At 41.8% G+C, this 22,042-nt stretch overlaps 1 protein-coding gene across 1 annotated transcript in view; it reads left to right on the top strand.

Moving 5' to 3' along the window:
• The window catches only part of LOC120052122 (low-density lipoprotein receptor-related protein 8-like), a 248,781-nt gene that overhangs the window by 146,838 nt on the left and 79,901 nt on the right, over positions 1–22,042 (top strand). The window contains exon 4 of the mRNA XM_038998968.1: positions 12,783–12,911. Coding sequence (XP_038854896.1) covers positions 12,783–12,911 — 129 coding nt within the window. The remainder of the gene's footprint in view (positions 1–12,782; positions 12,912–22,042) is intronic.

Raw genomic sequence — 22,042 nt, 5'->3', positions numbered from 1 at the left:
CCCACAGGGACAACGCACAATTGAACTCTATTTGAAGAAAATGTAACTCTGCTAAAGACAACATCTGGTTCCAGTCCAAAAAGAGTCAAACTTACTCTGGCAACAGAGTTATATTTGTTGGGTTGTATTTTCACAATTTAGTGTTGATATTTAACTCTGCATCATTACGTTTCACTCTGTACAGTATTCATTTATACTCTCTGCAGTGTTGTTCAGTATTCTAGAGTTAATTGTTTTGATTTCATGTTTACTCCTACCACTGGTGTACCAGATACCCCCACAGGCCCCGCAAGGCGGGAAGGGTTCCCACGAGCTCTGTCATCGATGTCTATTTAAAAAAATATATATTTGAACAGTAACCCTCCATATGTACTAGTAATACATTTCCATATGTACTCGGAAGCTAAGTGTTTGTTTCTTGGGAGTCAGGAATTTGCCTCGGGCCTTAAAAAATTAAGCTGATTGAAAGTACAAGGGGGATATCAGAGAACAAATGCCGTGGTCAAGGCTACGAAGGTGCCAGTGCAATGAGGGGGAGCTTACTCAGGCGTTAAAGCGCAAATCAGATCGAGAGCCTAATGCTTTTTATGTAGTTCTTTATGAGTTTTGGTTTAGAAAACGATCTCTCCGCAATAAGCGACAGTTACAGGGATGGTATAAACAGCTTGGTTGCCATAGCAACATCAGGGAAACGGGGCAGAAGAGAGAAGTGCTTCAAACACATCAATTCTGCAACATCTTTAATTGAGCCTCTCGTTCTCCTTAATTGCCGGCCTCAACATAGTTACGGAAAGAGATGAACTGTATAGGAAGCTCTGGGGACAGATCGTTTGGATACTGGACAGCCATTAAATTGGTCGATGCAAACAGATGATCATATTTAGTGGATAACAGTTCTTGAGGGCTTGAACAAAAAAAGCGATTTGCGATTTTCGTTCTTGCTGGCGAACTGGTGTTTGAGTTGTGTGGTTGCGATATAAACAGTCCCTTATCTCTGGTATATCTTGACGGCGCATCATTCAAGACTACGTTTAAATTGTGTGCAGCGCAATGGACAAATAATGCACAATACTCAGTATAGAAAACAGTGGACCTACAGGCCACGGTGAAAACATTTGCACACAAAAAAAAGGAGGACTTCAGGAGACCAGGGAGTCTCTCAAGTTGGATTTAATTTGATTTAGGCCTAATTTGTTTTAGCTTGAATATTGCAGCCCACTTGTGCAGGCCATTTATTAGCCAGACAAAACATGCACGAGTTCAACATTAAATAGTGGCTGAATTTATCCTCAAGCCAACTACTTTTTTCCCTCATTGTTCGGCTATTTGATGTGTTATTCTTATAAAACGTTGATAAATAGCACCTAAATCGCAGCTAAAGACGGTATATAGTTATAGATAGTACACTGCATAATGAAACAACCCCTAGTAAGCTAGTGTTTTGAGGGTGGACTGACTATATTTTTTGAGATTTATAGACTGGTTTTACACACAACAACTTTCTATCCAAAAGAAAGGAGGACCGAGGCACTCTTCATATAATTAATTCAAATCCCTTTATTTGTATGGCATATTCAATGGAAACAAAGTTTAAAAACTCCTACGCGTTTCGACTGCATGGCCTACGTCAGGGAGTACTTTCTATCCAAGCTGGGAGAGAGAGCGGACGGCTCATATCATGCAGGTTCAGGTAGCCTTAACAGGACAGCTGTATATTCTAAAACATCAATTGGTAGCTAATTAGTATTCTGTTGTATCCGAAATGTATTTGACAATCTGCATGTTTGAATTTCCAACTTTTCATTTCTGAAAAAGTCATTACATTATTGCCACCAGCCAGCAGTCTAAAAACGGCAGCATTGCGACACCGTGTATAGCTTTGTGAAATGTTACGCGTAACCTGAGAAAATGAGTACTACCAATAAAGATGTATCCATTAGCTAAAGCAAAGCTATGCCTCGGCAACATGGAAAGCCTGTCATTTATTCGAAAGGCATGCAGCCACATAGACATGTCGCAATTTCAGCACCATGGACAGCGATCGGTAGTCTACGTTGTGAGCGGCTGTCTGGCTGACACATTCGATTATTATTTAACTTTGGGGGGGGGGGGGGCTCAGAGAAACTGCGTTATGCCAGTAACGCCTACCAGTGTCATTACACATATACTCTGACTCATAATACTAAATACATTTACTATGATTAGGGTAAACACAGACATGTTTTATTACTACCGTAAATTAGTCAACATAAAATATTGCTTTTTAATAAACAGAATTTGTTTATTACATGAGATGCTAAAAACAGACCAATCAGTACTAGCATGGTGTACAATCTTTGAAATAAATGCTCCATTCTGGAGCAGTGGCTCTCAACTGGTTTTTGCCTAGGGACCAAATTTGACAATGACAATTGAGTCCGCGACCCAATATTATAGACTGTTGATGATTTACATTTTGTAATGTTGTATTGCAGCTGCCTTCTTGGGCAGGCTTCATTTGGAAAATAGACTCTGTCTCAATTATGGTATTAAAGACAGTCATTACACAGCCGTATTAACTGAGAAAACATGTCTGCTTTTTGTGGAACTCTTTTTGATATAGTTGACACACTTGATCACATTGTGGAGAGTGGCGTGGAGCTCAGGCACCATGTCCCTCGCTGCCGAAGCCTCCCTGTCGAAGCCTCCCTCTCGAAGCCTCCCTGTCGAAGCCTCCCTGTGTAGGAAGCAGTGGTTCCACGTCGCACTCGGTGCTCTCTCCAGGATCCGCTTTACTACTCCGAAGTGCTTTCCCGTCACGGCAGCTGCCCCATCAGTGATCACACCGAGTCACCCATCCCAGGCCAGTCCCACGGAGCCCAGGTGCATATCCACTGTGTTAAAGACAGCCTCTGCAGTGGTGGTGGTGTGCAAATCAGCACTAAAAAAGGAACTGCTCCTCGAAGTTATTATCCCAGACGTGTCTGACATAGACCATTAGAATTGGTTAGCCACATCTGGCATGGTTAGCCACATCTGTGGATTCATCAAGCTGCAGTGCGTAATGGCCATTTGCACTGATGCACTCTGATGTCTGGCGCGTTTTGTCCTCAGACATGTCCTGGATTCTCCTGCTCGTGGTGTCATTGGATAGGGGTACAGTTTTAAGTTTGTTGGCGGCTGACTCCCCCACGATTTCAGTGCACATATCAATCGCAGCAGGGAGTATGAGATCCTCTGCACTGACGTGGGCATTTTTTGCACTTAGCAATGCACTGGGGTACAAGGTATGATGCGCGAAGTGGCTTTTCTTGTACCGCGCATACGTTGTTCAATGAATCTTGTGAGACCTCCAGGTATTTTTGGAGGGGTTCATGCTCTCATTAGCTAACAGCTCAATGCATAGGACCCACTGTTGTCAACCCTCACCCCGACTCTCTTCTTTATATACTACCGTTCAAAAGTTTGGGGTCACTTAGAAATGTCCTTGTTTTTGAAAGAAAAGCAATTTTTTTGGTCCATTAAAACAACATCAAATTGATCAGAAATACAGTGTAGACATTGTTTCCAGCTACAATAGTAATTTACAACATTAACAATGTCCACAGTGTAAAGCCGTAATTGATGAAGTCGGGGTCGTATTTTCTCTTCTTGATAGGGACCGCGTTGTCTGCCTTGTTTTTGACATTGGAAGCAGCAGTAGATGAAGAGGGAGCTGCACATTTTAAAAACTTGTCCATGAGTTTACTGTGACAGCGAGCCTACATGAGTTAAATGACAGCTAACTATCCACATGTGCAATGCCTGCAGAGCACATCTGCATAGTTATCTGTCAATCAAGCTAGCTGTCAGAAGACGATCTGTATTATCTGATTGGACGTGTCACATAAAAAAAAACGATGTTGCAGAATGACATTTTTATTGGATCAGTGTGTCAAATGAAATGTTTATTGGTCACATACACATATTCAGCAGATGTTTTTGCGGGTGTAGCGAAATACATTGGATCAGTGCGTGTGTGGGGCGAGAGCGTTATCGTATTGGTCAGTGAGTGAGTGCAGTGCGAAAACCTGAAAGAGTTCCGAATGTAGCTAGCCATTTCACCACAGTGGACGCACTGCATGTGTTAAGTCAGCAACAATAAGCGGTGCAGCAGTTACCTTTCAAAATAATGTTTTTGTTTTATTATTTGAAATTATTTTCTTGTGCAATAAGTCCCGCAGCCCCTTAAAATCCTCCAGGTCGCGACCCCCCGGTTGAGAAATCACTGTTCTAGAGCATTAACAGACATTACCAAAAGCAATAGGGACAGGTGTGGGCTCCAACGAATTGAAGCCCGCACCCCGTGCCTCCGTTGGGAAATTTCAACCCCACAGATGCATGTCCTTCTGATTCCGTACTCTCTCTACATGACATGTGCTACTATGTACAATTATTCTGGTACTGTGTACAAGCGTGGAAATTAAAATCACATGAAGCAGTACGGGACCACAAACAAACTTGACTCATCACCACCATATGACATCTGTATGTCGAATGCTTTGTGAAACCAACTATCATTAACGTCAAAAACACGGGGCCCGTTTCTTGTCAGGTACAACTTTAAACGCATGGAAATGTTCATAAAGACAAAGTGTGTCTAAAGCAAAGGTAACCAGCCATACGTTATGTGTCATCTTTTACAAGAATAGACTGGATTTCGTGAAATATTGGCATCTCACAGTGTATTTTAACGCAAACAACCAAATCTTAACAGTATACGTTCCCTTGATGTTTGGCCCATTTTACACTCAAAGCCTTAGTTGAAGAAGGCACATGGAATGTGTTTATCTCATGAGTTATTTCCATTACATTCAAGGCAACCATTTTTCCTGGACAAATATCCAATCTATATACAGTGCATTCAGAAAGTATTCAGACCCCTTGACTTTTTCCACATTTTGTTACGTTTCAGCCTTATTCTAAAATGGATGAAATATATATATTTTTTTTTTATCTACACACAATACCCCATAATGACAAAGCAAAAAAAAATGTATTTAAAAATTATTATTTTTTGCAAGTGTATTAAAAATACAAAACTGAAATATCACATTTACGTAAGTATTCAAACCAGTTCAACTCAGTACTTTGTTAAAGCACCTTTGGCAGTGATTACAGCCTTGAGTCTTCTTGGGTATGACGCTACAAGCCTGTATTTGGGGAGTTTCTCCCATTCTTCTCTGCAGATCCACTGAAGCTTTGTCAAGTTGGATGGGGAATGTCACTGCACAGGTGCAGCAATTGATTGGACATTATTTGGAAAGGCACACACCTGTCTATATGAGGTCCCACAGTTTACAGTGCATGTCAGAGCAAAAACCAAGCCACGAGGTCGAATTAATTGTTCGTACAGCTCCGAGACAGGATTGTGTCAAGGCACAGATCTGGGGAAGGGTACCAAAACATTTCTGCAGAATTGAAGGTCACCAGGAACACTGGCTTTCATTCTTAAATGGAAGAAGTTTGGAACCACCAAGACTCTTCCTAGAGCTGTCCGCCCTGCCAAACTAAATCGTGGTACATTTGTGGCCTGCTAGAGGTCATTTTGCAGGGCTCTGGCAGTGCTCCTCCTTGCACAAAGGCGGAGGTAGCGGTCCTGCTGCTGGGTTGTTGCCCTCCTACGGCCTCCTCCACGTCTCCTGATGTACTGGCCTGTCTCCTGGTAGCACCTCCATGCTCTGGACACTACGCTGACAGACACAGCAAACCTTCTTGCCACAGCTCGCATTGATGTGCCATCCTGGATGAGCTGCACTACCTGAGCCACTTGTGTGGGTTGTAGACTCCGTCTCATGCTACCACTAGAGTGAAAGCACCGCCAGCATTCAAAAGTGACCAAAACATCAGCCAGGAAGCATAGGAACTGAGAAGTGGTCTGTGGTCACCACCTGCAGAATCACTCCTTTATTGGGGGTGTCTTGCTAATTGCCTATAATTTCCACCTTTTGTCTATTCCATTTGCACAACAGCATGTGAAATCTATTGTCAATCAGTGTTGCTTCCTAAGTGGACAGTTTGATTTCACAGAAGTGTGATTGACTTGGAGTTACATTGTGTTGTTTAAGTGTTCCCTTAATTTTTTTGAGCAGTGTATGTTTTGCTTCATTGCACATACACCAGCTATGGAGAATTGGCCCGATTTTCTGAATAGATTGCGGATAATACGCCATAAAAGTATGCTTGGGAAACCACCTCGTCCAGGAAACAACTGCTTAAACAATTTGTGGTGTTGTGCAATCAAGTACTTCAAATAGACTTTAATACCATCTGATAACACTAGAGAAAATGCAATGTTGACTATTTGAAGCAAAAAAAAAGCAGAAAATGCCAGTGTTGATCATTTGGACAAACCAAGTCACCAAAGATAAGTGGTGTGTTGCATAGTAGACACCAAGACTCAATGATATTTAAGCCCAAATCATTGTTACCCTGAAGTAACTTCACTGCAAGGGGCCTGTTATTCCTTTCCATATAACCATGACCATGAACCATATAACCATACCCTGAACAAGGCAGTTAACCCACTGTTCCTAGGCTGTCATTGTAAATAAGAGTTTGTTCTTAACTGACTTGCCTAGTTAAATAAATGAATAAAAAATAAACACCAGGGTTCTTTGTCAATATATTTTTGCTTGTTTCCTCGCTTTCCTTTTCAAATTGAATTTGATAATAAGACCCAATGTTCCTCTCCTAGTTCATTGTTCTGTAGTTGGTTTTGAGAAGAATGAAGAGGGACACGAGGAGCCAAGGATAGACAAACTGAGAAAAAGCTCAGTGGTAGCCAGCCATCTTCCTGGAGAGCTACTGTGCAAGGATTGGTTTCAGCCCTGTTCCAACACCTGGCTACAGTATATCACTAAACTGCACATTAGGATCTTCCAAGGTGATTTGAGTGGGTAAGAGCAGGACAGGAAAAGGCCTACATACATAGTAACTCTCCGGGAGTAGGCCAACCCAACATCACAAAGATGGTCTTCCTCAGCTTTCCTTTCTCTTTTAGGACTTTGTGTCAACAGTGTCAGAGTCGGATGAATCACCAACGTCCATGGAGTAGCTTGCAGCTTGAAGAAGAGTTAACAGATTCTTCCGATCACATGAATAAATGAATCGTCTCTGTTCTCAACAATTCTACAGGGACAATACAACCAAATTACATATCCGTCTTTAAAAATGTGTTTGTTAGCCATGCACTAAACCCCATTTTAGTATGTTTTTAAATGTCGGGCCCAAATAATCTGTTAGGAAATCATGAAGCTACAATTCTATATGGGATGTTGAGAGAAGACATACAATTAAATGGGGCCTGATTTGATCTGTGACATGCCACAGAATGTGTAACGTGTGACTCCATCCCTCCAAACCTTAGACCCCAGACACAATCCCCCCCCCCCCAAAAGTGTGTTTGGCATTTAAATGTCTCAGCGGTAAATCCCTGCAGGCTTTGGGGGACGGGGGTTAGGGGCTCCCGTTTACTGTACCATCCCTGCAAGCAGCAGACCTCCGTCTGGATCTGGGTGGCAGAACTGGGCCAGCAGGATTAGATCCGGCTTGCTAGCTTCAGGACAGAAGTGTGTCGTATAATTTGTGCTAGCTAGGATTGTACGAACGAATACATTGGTCACATCTCTGTACTGTAGACAAATAACTCACCATCAGGACTAGTTTTATTGGGTAAACACATTTTTAGCACACAAGGTCTGGTTTCTGAAGAAGATACTCGAACACTTCTTCATGTACTTCTGTCTCAGAGTCCTTGTAGACTTTTAAGGCCATGGTTGGCAGGGTGCATTTCTTGACAACTTGAAAGACATTAAACAAAGTAGCATTTGGCTCACTGTTACGTACTGACCAAACCGGCCGTGTTGCAATTTGTTTTTACACATACAGTTGAAGTCGGAAGTTTACATACACCTTAGCGACCTACATTTAAACTCAGTTTCACAATTCCTGACATTTAATCCTCATGAAAATTCCCTGTTTTAGGTCAGTTAGGATCACCACTATTTTAAGAATGTGAAATGTCAGAATAATAGTAGAGTGTGATTTATTTCAGATTTTATTTCTTTCATCACATTCCCAGTGGGTCAGAAGTTCACATGCTACCAAATACTAATTGAGTGTATTGCTTTTAAATTGTTTAACTTGGGTCAAACGTTTCAGGTATTCTTCCACAAGCTTCCCACAATAAGTCCTATAATCGACATAACCTGAAAGGCCACTCAGCAAGGAAGAAGCCACTCCTCCAAATCCGCCATAAAAAAAAAGCCAGACTACTGTTTGCAACTGCACATGGGGACAAAGATCGTACTTTTTGGAGAAATGTCTTCCAAATGGACAATGACCCCAAGCATACTTCCAAAGTTGTGGCAAAATGGCTTAACGACAACAAAGTCAAGGTATTGGAGTGGCCATCACAAAGCCCTTACCTCAATCCTATAGAACATTTGTGGGCAGAACTGAAAAGGCGTGTGCGAGCAAGAGGCCTACTAACCTGACTCAGTTACACCAGCTCTGTCAGGAGGAATGGGCCAAAATTCACCCAACTTATTTTGGGAAGCTTGTGGACCCAAAACAATTTGTAAGTCGCTCTGGATAAGAGCGTCTGCTAAATGACTTAAATGTAAATGATGTAAATGTAAAACGTTTAACCCAAGTTAAACAATTTAAAGGCAAAGCTACCAAATACTAATGGAGTGTATGGAAACTTCTGACCCATTCCGAATGTGATGAAAGAAATAAAAGCTGAAATAAATCACTCTCCTACATTTCACATTCTTAAAATAAAGTGGTGATCCTAACTGACCTAAGACAGGGAATTTTTACTTGGATTAAAAAGGTCCTTTGCTGTTGTTCTTGGATTGATTTGCACTTTTCGCACCAAAGTACATTCAACTCTAGGAGACAGACCTCGTCTCCTTCCTGAGCAGTATGACGGCTGTGTGGTCCCATGGTGTTTATACTTGCGTACTATTGTTTGTACAGATGAACGTGGTACCTTCAGGCGTTTGGATATTGCTCCCAAGGATGAACCAGACTTGTGGAGGTTTACAATTTTTTGGCCTGATTTCTTTTCATTTTCCCCATGATGTCAAGCAAAGAGGAACTGAGTTTGAAGGTAGGCCTTGAAATACATCCACAGGTACAACTCCAATTGACTCAAATGATGTCAAATAGCCTATCAGAAGCTTCTAAAGCCATGTCATAATTTTCTGGAATTTCCCAAGCTGTTTAAAGGCACAGTCAACTTCGTGTATGTAAACTTCTGACCCACTGGAATTGTGATACAGTGAATTATAAGTGAAATACTCTGTAAACAATTGTTTGAAAATGACTTGTGTCATGCACAAAGTAGATGTCCTAACCGACTTGCCAAAACTATAGTTTGTTAACAAGAAATTTGTGGAGTGGTTGAAAAACGAGTTAATGGCTCCAACCTAAGTGTATGTAAACTTCCGACTTCAACTGTACATGTTATTCAATAATTTTATCCAAACTGCTCATGCAGACGTTTGCGTTGCCAGGCTCTAAAATTGAACTTGGTTCTCCCATCTACTCATTGGTTTTTACAAGCATACTGTATACCCACGTGTGTGATTGAAAGATGAAAGAGGTCCACACTCCAGTCTAATTGGTGGCAGTAATTAATGCAACATATATAATCCACAGAAAAACAAGAATGAGGAGCGATTAATCAAAGAAAAACTAACTAGGTATCTTCTTTTGATCTGGGGATTAGTAGAGAACACATGATTGTGTATGACTCAAAAATCTACAAAGATCCAGCAAAAAAAAAGGGACCATGTGCATTTCAGTAAAATAACAACCCAATGTTTATCTCCCAGGACAACTGTCACATCTAAAATAGTCAGCACTACGCTAACACAGCCTATATAAAACACAGCCAATACATTCTTTAAAAAAAAACACATGTAGCCTTATGAACAACGCTGGACACAATGTTGATATTCACACTAACTTACGACTATGACAGCCTCAAAACGAACACCTCGATCACACCGACAGTGGCTACGCGCAAAATGGTAAACAGCATCATCTGGATGTGTGCAACAAAAGTTCAACATTCACCGTCTACCATTCCTGTCAAGCCGTCTACGTGTACAGCTTGACGCGTACGTTCAATAATCCGAAGTTATGCACCTAACAGAACGCACTGTAATGCTGCAAGGCAAGAGTTCCATTAAAAATGAATGTACTTCTGATGTACCAAAATGCAATGCCACGATCGGTGTGATCGAGGCGCAAGCAAAGTCGGGAACGGTAGCATGCATCACATTTGCATATCGTGTGTGGATTTCAGCACACGAGATAGAGATAAACACCTATTTAGCTTTCTAACATGTCTTTGGTTACATAAAATCTCTTCAACTGAAAGATGTAACGTTATTCCCTGCATTCTCCCTGGCTTTGCTGCCGTGTAAACATACACGAGGCACGCACCACATTTGACTCTAGCTTCTGTAGCACACACGAGGCGGGCATATAAGCCTTGAAAAATGATGGGAAACTATCTACAGCTGACAGTTAACATCATAGTTACCCAGGCACACAGCCATTACTGAATACTCAAACCGAATGCAGGTTTAGGTTAACTATGTAACTAGCTTAGACGTGTGGCTTTGGTAGCCATCTAGCTAATGTTACTAGTTAGCTAAGTAGCCATCTAGCTAGCCAAATAATCAACACTTACGTCAGCTAAAGTTTTGAGTATAGAATGAATGACTGACCTTAACACAGTGTAACCTGCATTCTGGTTCAGTATTCTTGAAATTGTGTTTTTAGGACTAACCCTCATTGTTCTATATTGATTCTAGTTTGCAAACGTTAGCTAGCTAGATGGCCAAGCTACCTATCATTAGCTATTAGATAGCTAGATAACGTTAACTAATGTTAGCTAGTTTCTGTAGCTAAGTTAACCTGGTAGCTAATGGTTAGATAACTTTAGCTATTTGCTATGGCAACTTTACAAAACATTTGGTGCCAAATTGCCACACGGTTATTGGTTTATTCAAAATAAGGAATTTAGCCGCTTCAAGTACCTACCATGGTATGTCCATTCTGTCAAACTGACCTAAAATTATAAGCTAGCTAGCTACGCTTTGAGAATGGCGCCAAGCCTAGCTTGTTTTTTTTTTCAACGGTCCATACCGATCGATCAGTGGAGGATGGTGAGAGGAGCATGGAACGGAGTCAAACTTGTGGTTTCTGTATGTTTGATGTGTTTTATACGTTCCATTTATTCCATTCCAGCCATTACAATGATTCCGTCCTCCTATAGCTCCTCCCACCAGCCTCCAATGCAATTTCCTGCTAGGTAATGAATATTTGGCTTGAAACTATCTATTGATAAATGGTTGACTTGGGACAAATATGAATTTCAAAACCATATAACTTACTTGAATGCAAAGACTACTTCTGCCAGTGTCACTCTGAGGCGAATGCGAGGAAGGAAATATCAGTGGCGGCAAAATCGAAACTTAAATGCAAATCAGTGGGCTGGATCACATTGACAAGCAATACTTAAACACTTTTTTCAAATTAACTCTAGTGGTCAGAATTAGTCACTTAATTCCAAAAATTGTTAAAGCTGTTCTTTTCAAGTCAAATATTACTAACTGCTGTAATTATTTGCTGTGTATATTGATATGGGGGGGTTGTTATTGCGGGTTGCCAGGCAGTGACAGTCCAAAATGTATAATTGATGGAGCAACTTTTTACACTGGGCGTAATGTAATCTAATATATAGTCCCAGTGGGCCCTGTTTGGCTGGGACTGGGAACCAGGGAGCGGAGACAGAGAGGAGGGAGGGTGGTAGTGTGTAAACTATGATATAGTCCCATTGGGCCTATTCTTGCTAGCAGGGCTGGAAATTGCCAGGGACCTAACAATACGATATTATAACAATACTTAGGTGCCAATACGATATGTATTGCAATTCTCATGATTCTATATGCATTGCGATTTGATACTGTGATTCGATATTCTACTCACCATATGTCTGCTGCAGAGGGACAAGAGAGAACCATGATAATGAGTTTATCAGTCACGGAAATAAAAGTGCTGAAAACAAATTGGCTCCCTATTTAAAAAAATAAGACGGAGAACAAGTTATGAAGGAACACAGTGCAGGTACAGCCGAATAGCGCAAAAATAATATTATGACATGCTATATCGTCAAAAATAATATCCCGATATGTAACTGTATCAATCCCCCCCCCCCCCCCCCCCATCACTACTGGCTAGGGTTGGGAAGGGTGGGCAGAGGGGGAAGAGAGAGGATGGGGAATGAGAGAGAGAGGTGGGAGCAGTGCTGTTTGTGGAAAGGTGGGGAAGAGGGAGAGATGGGGAGTCGAATTTGTGGAAAGGAAAGCATGGATTTGCTGTCTAAGCCAAGTGTACAATGCATGTATTGTACATCAGTTTTTTTCTGACTCTAGGAACCACATGGGCTAGCTAGGGAATAGAAACAATGGTCTGCTTCCTTAATATGGTTTCACTCGATGGAATGATCTGCACATGTGCCTTCGTGTGTGTATGTTTTCGCCTTGTGTGTTTTTTTTCTTCCTGTGTGTGTTTTTGGCCTTTGTCTTACTCTGTGTGCCCGCTCTAATTGCAGGCATTTGAGGGGGAATCGATTTGAGCAACATGATAACTGAGCTATTTGGCTGTTTCATTGACTAACTGTGTCCTCTCTCTCCCTCATGCCCATCTCTCTCTCTCTCTCTCCCTCCCTCCACTGATAGGTCGACAGATGTGCCCACCTGAGAAGTTTGACTGCGGGGATTCGGCCAGCAAGTGCGTCTCATCGTCATGGCGATGTGACGGGGAGAGGGACTGTGAGAACGGGGCAGACGAAGACCAGTGTTCCGCAGGTAAGACTGAAGGGGGGAGAGGAGGAGAGAAGAGGGGGACAGAGGGGGGAGGGAGACAGGGAGGTAGAAAGAGGAGAGAGAGGAAGATGAGAAAGGGAGGGAGAAGGATTAGATCCTCTGATGAGAGACAAAAGGCCACAATTTGATAGAAAGCATGAGTGATAAGAGAGGCATATGTTCCTACAAATCAATCGTTTTGTGTTTTTCTTGACGGGAGCTAATTTGTGTTGAGCTAAAGGTGTTGGAACAAATAGCAGATGTGGTATTTATAGCTCAGTGTCCCAGCTGCCAGTGTTGTTGGTGTGTGAAGAACCTTCAAAGACCTCATAGCTGTTTCCCCCACTGACGTTTCCTTGATCAATTCTCCCTGACACTGGGTGAGTGGGAAATGCAGGTTACTACAGCAGCTCATAAGTAGGGCAGGTTTGTCTCAGTGAATGGCTGAGATTGAAATGTCTGTCTTCCTGTCTGTATACCTGTCCGTGTGTAATCTCATATACTGAGGTGTTACCTGAGGCCACGGGTGTCAGTAGGGTATGGCAGTCACCATACCCTAGCGCAAGACCAACAATTTAAAAGTAGACTACAACATTTTTTGACTAAAATCATTACAAGACTGGTGAGCGGCTGTTTTATGCACCAGTTACTTTCACATTGATGTCGGCATAGGCGGCGTGTTCAATAGGCTAGGGGAAGATAAGCTTCCCCTAAAGTCAATTTAATAACATTTGCCAAAATGAGCTACAGTCAGGTCCATAAGTATTTAGACAGTGACACAATTTGCATCATTTTGGCTCTGTCCGCCACCACAGTGGATTTGAAAAGAAACAGTAAAGATGTGCTTGAAGTGTAGACTATCATTTTTAATTGAATGGTTTTGTCAAAATTATTGTATGACCAGTGTAGGAATTACAACCACTTATACATAGCCCCCCAATTTTAGGGGCTCAAGTGTAATTGGACAAACTAACAATCATAAATTAAAATTGTGAGTTTTAATACTTGGTTGCAAATCCTTTGCAGTCAGTGCACTGCCTGAAGTCTGGAACCTATAGACATCACCAGATGCTGGGTTTCCTCCCTGGTGATGCTCTGCCTTTACTGCAACCGTCTTCAGTTCCTGCTTGTTCTTGGGTCGTTTTTTCTTTCAATTTTGCCTTCAGCAAGTGAAATCCATGCTCAACTGGATTCAGGTCAGGTGATTGACTTGGCCATTGCAGAACATTCCACTTATTTGCCTTAAAAAACTACTGGTTTGCTTTCGCAGTATGCTTTGGGTCATTGTCATGAATACATAATAATACATAAATAAGAATTTGTTCTTAACTGACTTGCCTAGACAAATAAAGGTAAAAAATGAATCTGAGCAGATAATACAACCCTAAACCCTTCAGAATTCATCCTGCTGCTTTTGTCAGCAGTCATATCATCAATAAATACAAGGGAACCAGTTCCATTAGCAGCCATACATGCCCACACCATAACACTGCCTCCGCCATGCTTCACAGATGAGGTGGTATGCTTCGGATCATGAGCAGTTCCTTCCCTTCTCCATACTCTTCTCTTCCCATCATTCTGGCACAAGTTGATCTTTGTCTCATCTGTCCATAGGATGTTGTTTCAGAACTGTACAGGCTTTTTTAGATGTTTTGGGGCAAAATCTGATCTTCCTGTTTTTGAGGCTTGCCAATGGTTTACATCTTGTGGTAAACCCTCTATTTACTCTGGTGAAGTCTTCTCTTGATTGTTGACTTTGACACAGATATGCCTACCTCCTGGAGGGTGTCCTTGATCTGGCCAACTGTTGTGAAGGTTTTCTTTCTTCACCAGAAACATAATTATTCTGTCATCCACCACAGTTGTTTTCCGTGGTCTTCCCGGGCCTTTTGGTGTTCCTGAGCGTAACAGTGCGTTCTTTCTTTTTAAGAATGTACCAAATAGTTGATTTGTCCACACCTAATGTTTTTAATATCTCTCTGATGAGTTCGTTTAGATTTTTCAGCCTAATGATGGCTTGCTTCACTGGCAGCGACAGCTGTTTGGACTTCATATTGAGGGTTAACAGCAACAGATTGCAAATGCAAATGCCACACTTGAAATCAATAACACACACCTGGCCATGGAACAGCTGAGCAGCCAATTGTCCAATTACTATTGGTCCCTTAAAAAAGGGAGGGGAAAAAAACATCTCTGCACTTTCAGCTCATATTCATTAGTTAATTTCAACTCCAGTGTGCTGTGGTAAACAGCTAAAATAATAATAACTTGGTCAATGTCCAAAATATTTATGGACCTGACTGTATCTCATTGCTCGTTGCCTGTGCAGAAATGAATGAAATAATAACAATTACTACACCAAAGAGCATGATTTGGCCACAGAGGACTATTAGCTTATTTTCAAAATGAGCTGTGGCTTGTTTTAAGCTCGCAATTTGGTCAGCGCGCGCAGGAAATAGCCTCTACTAAGTAGCTGATTGTTGAGTTACAGCTCAGTGAAAAGCAGTTAAATAGGTCTAGGCCTATCCCGATATTTCAAAACACAATCGTAGGAAAAACACAGTTTAGAAAGCAAATGGCTATTGCTGAAAAGAGAAGAGAAATAAAATACTAATCTGTAGCTAGTTATCAAAATTCTAGACGGAGGTCATGTTGTACAATTTGCGTTTCCCCTTCTCATAAGCCTAGATTAGATGGTTGCATTCAAGGGAAAGTTGTTTTTGCTGATCTGTGTGTCAGTGTCAGCAGTGTAGGCTACTAATTTGTGTCGCATTACAAAAGATGTTGCTTGTCTCCAATCATATAGTAGAATTGCATGAAACATTTTCCCGTGCCAAAAAAAAGAAGAAACGTCTCTGATTAGGCCTACTCTATGTCACTACTCTATGTCACTACTCTATGGCACTACTCTATGTCACTACTCTATGGCACTACTCTATGTCACTACACGCTCAGGCATGCATGGTTAATGCATTGTTCAGAACTGTCTGTTTTGCTCACAGTAATTGACTTATATTAGCCTAAATTATGACTATGCAATCTACTCATCACATTAGGAAATGTAGTCTCTCTTACATTAGCCTGCAAATGCAATGATACTGTTAATGCATGCAATCCTTTATTATAAAGGTGCAATTTTATTGGTGAAAAAATGACTTCCCCAAACGTGAAACTCCGCCTATGGATGTCGGCATTTGAACCCGGCCATGTTGTGACTTGATAGCGTGCATTATGCATCTATTTCACGCTGCACCGTTCCACAAGTAAATAGTCCATTTATGATGAGGTTGAGTAGTGGTTGACGTTGTATATGACGTTCCACAGACCTTTAAACCTAATATTGCGATAATAATTCATGGCTGGGGTATAATTTTTTTTTTTTTTAATTCTGCTGTTCTCCAAATGCATTTTAGAGTTTTTAAATTGTATAGAAATGCAGTAAACGAGCTTCAACTTAAAAAAAAATCCCCTATACCCCACTTTGCCATACCCTATGTTTAATTGAAGAGACGCCAAATCGACCAACACAAACTGAGAATGTATTTGAAGCTGGGGGGGCGACGATCTTGACTTTGACCTCTGTCTCTATCCCCTCTATCCCATCCCCTCTATCTGTCGATACACATGCGGAGAGATGACTGAAGAAGAGACTCAAATGTGGTCTCCAGTCACAGCAGGATATGACTCTTTGGATCAACCTAAAAGTAAATTTGTTTTGTTAATAAAATAAAACATCTTTGTTGAAACCAAATTCAATGTTGATTCATTGCCAACTGTTATATTATTACCGAACTTATATTTCAAGTTGCAACCTATTTCTTTCAACACTCAACCTACTGCACCTTTCCTCTTTGGTTAAACCTAATAAAAAAAATATAAAAAAATATTTTCATGTAAATACAACCCATTTTTTCATCATGCTCCAACTTTTTACTTTGGATTTACCTATCCACATGTCTTGAATTGGGTTACAAGCAATTACATAAATTCCCTGGAAATTAAGAAATGATGATTGTTTCCAAGCTTTTTCTTTACAGAAAACTTCAAATTTAGTAACCACAATATCTAAGCCAAGATATGCTGCCTTAACATATAAATATTTTCAGGCTCTTTAGTATCACATTAACCTATGCAAGTATCATTACAGATGCTGGCCTTGAACACGTTTTCATTATTCATTACATTGAAATGACTTGGCTATCAAGGACACCTCTCACAATCTTATTCCCTTTTCATTTCTATGCTGTTTACACCGCCGGGTCACTTACATTGGCTATGCGTTCCCTCTATCACCTTTTCATCTATCACAACTGTATAAAGTATTCAGACCCCTTTCCAACTTTTGTTATGTTACAGCCTTATTCTAAAACTGATTAGATCGTTTTTTTCTTCTCGTCAATCTACACACAATACCCAATGAATTACAAAGCAAAACAGATTTGTAGAAATTTTTGCTAATTTATAAAACATTAAACTGAAATATCACATTTACTTAAGTATTCAGACCCTTTACTCAGTACTTTGTTGAAGCACTTTTGGCAGCGATTACAGCCTTGAGTCTATGATGCTACGAGCTTGGCACACCTGTATTTGGGGAGTTTCTCCCATTCTTCTCTACAGATCCTCTCAAGCTCTGTCAAGTTGAATGAATGGGGAGCATCGCTGCACAGCTATTTTCAGGTCTCTCCAGAGATGTTCGATTGGATTCAAGTCCGGGCTCTGGCTGGGCCACTCAAAGACATTCAGAGACGTGTCCCGAAGCCACACCTGCGTTGTCTTGGTTGTGTGCTTAAGGTCGTTGTCCTGTTGGAATGTGAACTTCGCCCGAGTCTGAGGTCCTGAGAGCTCTGAAGCAAGTTTTCATCAAGCATCTCTCTGTACTTTGCTCTGTTCATCTTTCCCTCGATCCTGACTGGTTTTCCAGTCCCTGCCGCTGAAAAACATCCTCACAGAATGATGCTGCCACCACTGTAGGGATGGTTCCAGGTTTCCTCCAGACGTGACGCTGGCATTCAGGCCAAAGAGTTCAATCTTGGTTTCATAAGACCAGAGAATCTTGTTTCTCGTGGTTGGAGAGTCCTTTAGGTACCTTTTGGCAAAGATGTGCCTTTTACTGAGGAGTGGCTTCCGTCTGGCCACTCTACCATAATTACCTGGTTGAGGAAGAGTCTTGGTGGTTCCAAACTTCTTCCATTTAAGAATGATGGAGGCCACTGTGTTCATGGTTTGGTTTTTGCTCTGACATGCACTGTCAACTGTGGGACCTTATATAGACAGGTGTGTGTCTTTCCAAATCATGTCCAATCAATTGAATTTACCACAGGTGGACTCCAATCAAATTAGAAACATCTCAAGGATGATCAATGGAAACAGAATGAACCTGAGCTCAATTTCGAGTCTCATAGCAAAGGGTCTGAATACTTATGTAAATAAGGTATTTCTATTGTTTATTTTTAATACATTTGAACAACTGTTTTCACATTGCCATTATGGGGTATTGTGTGTAGATTGATGAGGGGAGAACACGATTGAATCAATTTTAGAATAAGTCTGCAATGTAACAAAATGTGGAAATAGTCAAGGGGTCTGAATGCACTGTACGTATATACGGTTATTGAAGTGAAAAATAAGATTGATTATTGCATCTTAGAAATATTTCATGGAGGGTGCTGATGATCATTTATTTACTGTCTGATGGGGTCTGTCTGTCTGTGATCCTGGCTCAACCTGCAGAAATGGGCCTTTGATCTATCATTTAAGAGATGTGGTGTCTTAGCTGCGTGCATATCACTGGGCACGCGGTCAGACTCACAGCTGAAGATCTACCTCCTTATTCCTTCATTGGAATGTGAATCATTCTGTGTTCCGTCCAGTAAAATTCCATTCCTCTATTTTTTGGAGGTACAGAATTGTGTTAGCTGTTATTTCAAATTGAAATGGTTAGGTATTGTTGGCACATTAGTACACCATAGTATGCACACATGTGGGCTTTCATTCCTGCATAATGGAAACAGGATGTGTGCCAAATACAGGAGTATTGACTGGCAGAATTGCCTGGGAAAATCCATTAAATTGTTTAAATGTTTGTGCTGCAGAGTACTGCACAGAGTACTGGATACCCCCAACACACACACACTTCCCAGTCTCCACCCCCACTCCAGTTCTCTCTTCCAAAATGTTGCACCCAGACCCCCTCCCGCTCTCGCTCTCCTCCCCCCTCTTCTCCCACTTCCAAATTGGAGCACTGTCGTTAATTACAGCTGCTAATTGAGCACATCCATATGTTAAATTATACATGGATACAGTCTGAGAAGGTCATTATTAGATTTATAAAGCCCTCTGAAGAAAGTTTACCAGCTTTTAATTGATGATAATATGGAATCAGGTTTGTTTTCGGCACACAGGCCCTCCTGCTGCTCCTAGCTGGAGTTGGGGATGGGGATGGTGGTTTGTACTTGTGAATGAATGGAGAGACTAATCAGGGGAGTGGAAACAATGGGGACGAAAATAGAGAGTGAGGCTGGAGCTTTCATGTTAATCACGGAGTTCACACCTCTAAGGGCTTGGTTTGTTGTACACCCATATGTGTGTGTGTGTGTGTGTGTGTGTGCATGTTGTGTTTTTTTTTGCCGTGGTTTGTCTAAACCGTATAGCGGAGTGTGTCTCTCTGTCGCCAGGTAATGAGTCAGGCTCGCTCAGGGTCAATAATAATGACTCGTGTTAAAGTTGAACAACGATCACCACAGAAATCAGGCCCAATTCATCAGTGCTCCGCGGGCGGTTTGTCTCAGGGACTTCGAGAGGAGCGATATGTTTGTCATTTATTTACACAGAAGATGAGTCGACGTTACAGGGATATTGTTACATGTTAAATGTTTCCCCCACAATGGTTATGTGGGCCTGCTTTTCTCACATAAGTATATACACACGCACACACAACGACACACGGTACATTACTTTTCACTTCCTGCCTTACCACAGCAGCTTAGTTCTTAGCGTACACTCTTAGAAAAAAGGGTTCCAAAAAGGTTCTGCGGCTGTCCCCATAGGACATTCAAAGACTCAATCATGGACACTCTTACAAACAGTTGTGGCTGCTTTGCGTGATGTATTGTTGTCTCTAACTTCTTGCCCTTTGTGCTGTTGTCTGTGCCCAACAATGTTTGTACCCTGGTTTGTGCTGCTACATGTTGTGCTGCTACATGTTGTGTTGGTACCATGTTGTGTTGCTGCTGTGCTATGTTGTTGTCTTCGGTCTCTCTTTATGTTGTGTTGTCTCTCTTGTCGTGATGTGGGTTTTGTCCAATTTTTTATTTTTTTTTATTTATATTTTTAATCCCAGGCGCTTTCCCCGCAGGGGGCCTTTTGCCTTTTGGTAGGCCGTCATTGTAAATAAGAATTTGTTCTTAACTGACTTGCCTAGTTAAATAAAGGTTCAAATAAAAAAATAGGAGAACCCTTTTTAATTCCAGGTAGAACTCTTTTAGGTTTCATGTAGAACCCTCTGTGGAAAGGGTTATACATGGAACCCAAAAGGGTTCTACCTGGAACCAAAATGATTTCTTCAAAGGGTTCTCCTATGGGGAAGGAATCCCCTCCACTCCCAGCTGCAGCGTGGAGCACTGTGGAGCTTGTTCAATCAATGAGCTGTATGTCAGGGCTGGAGTGGAGGGAGCAGCGGTGGTGTAGCCTAGCCCGTGGCAGTGTGGTTGGATCAGTCAGCCCTGGCCTTATACTGTAGCGTCACTCTGTGTTCCACAGGCCTGGGAAAGAGAGTCAAGGGAGGCCCAAGGGACCTGTTGCTATTTTCACATCAGTCACACTGTGTTGCACACCTGCACTGGGATCGATGCCGTAGTGAGGAGAGGAGCTGTGTGTGTGTTTGTGTGTGTGGGGTGGGGGTGATTTAAACACACACCTTGATGTTCTCACCTATCCAGCCTGCGCTAAAATAACTTCAGCCTCCATCCCATTATTTGATAACGTATCAAGAGAGCTTTGAAGAGTCCACCCACCTTTATAAATTACAGAGGAAGAGCAGCGCTTGTGTGTGTGTGTGTGTGTGTGTGTGTGTGTGTGTGTGTGTGTGTGTGTGTGTGTGTGTGTGTGTGTGTGTGTGTGTGTGTGTGTGTGTGTGTGTGTGTGTGTGTGTGTGTGTGTGTGTGTGTGTGTGTGTGTGTGTGTGTGTGTGTGTGTGTGTGTGTGTGTATCCCGAACTGCTCAACTTGGTTTAGGATCCAGCCTCTATTATAATGCCCTTCATTTGTAATCCTTTCAGACCGGGCCTGTGACTGTGTAGGTGTAATGGGATGTGGGCACGGAACACACACACACAGTCGCTCCTTTCCTCAAGGCAGTGCAGTTGTTTCAGACTTTAGTGGTTTCCCAACTTCTGGGAACATTAGCCCATGTTCTTTTCCCCTCTAAGCACCTCTCTCCCTTTCACACCAATGCCCTATCACACAACAGATGGAACTGCAGCTGGGAGGTTGTCCGACCCAAACCTAAAACACTGACAGCTTCCCCACTGGGCCTGCGGAAAACATCAGAGAGAGGGCTGAAGGAATGAAGGGAGAGAGAGAGAGAATGGGAGAAAGATGCAGTTGAGATTTGAATATCTATTAATCTAATTATTATTTGATTTAATATATTCATAGATTTACTGTTCGGCAGTTTTCGAAGGAAACTCAAGTTAATTTCCAGCAACATACGCGGAGTGGAAATATCGATGGGAATTGGCCCCTGACAGGCACTGAACATCGAGTGACGGGAGAAGCGTTTGGGATCTTGTTCCGTCTGACAGTTTGCGTTCTAATGCCTTCCTCGTTTCAAAAAGGTTGGAATAATCCCGCCAGGAGACAGCAACCTGGCATCATGTGATTCATATTTCAATTTGATTCATATTTCAATGCGATTCCTATTTCAATGTGATTCATATTTCAATGTGATTCATATTTCAATCCAGGCCTAAGCATCATCTGAAGCCTTTAGTGATGCCTGGTGATTGAGCCATCCATCTGGCATTATCCTGTACATCCCCGTGGGTTATCTACCCATCAGGCCTAGCAGTGGAAGGGTAGAGGTACCCCTGGGTGGATGCCACTCATGTTATCCATACGTTTTTCTCTGTATCC

This window comes from Salvelinus namaycush, chromosome 8 (assembly GCF_016432855.1).
Source record: "Salvelinus namaycush isolate Seneca chromosome 8, SaNama_1.0, whole genome shotgun sequence".
NCBI lineage: Eukaryota > Metazoa > Chordata > Actinopteri > Salmoniformes > Salmonidae > Salvelinus > Salvelinus namaycush.
Note: the sequence above shows the minus strand (reverse complement) of the source record. Positions and strands in the feature narration are given on the sequence as shown.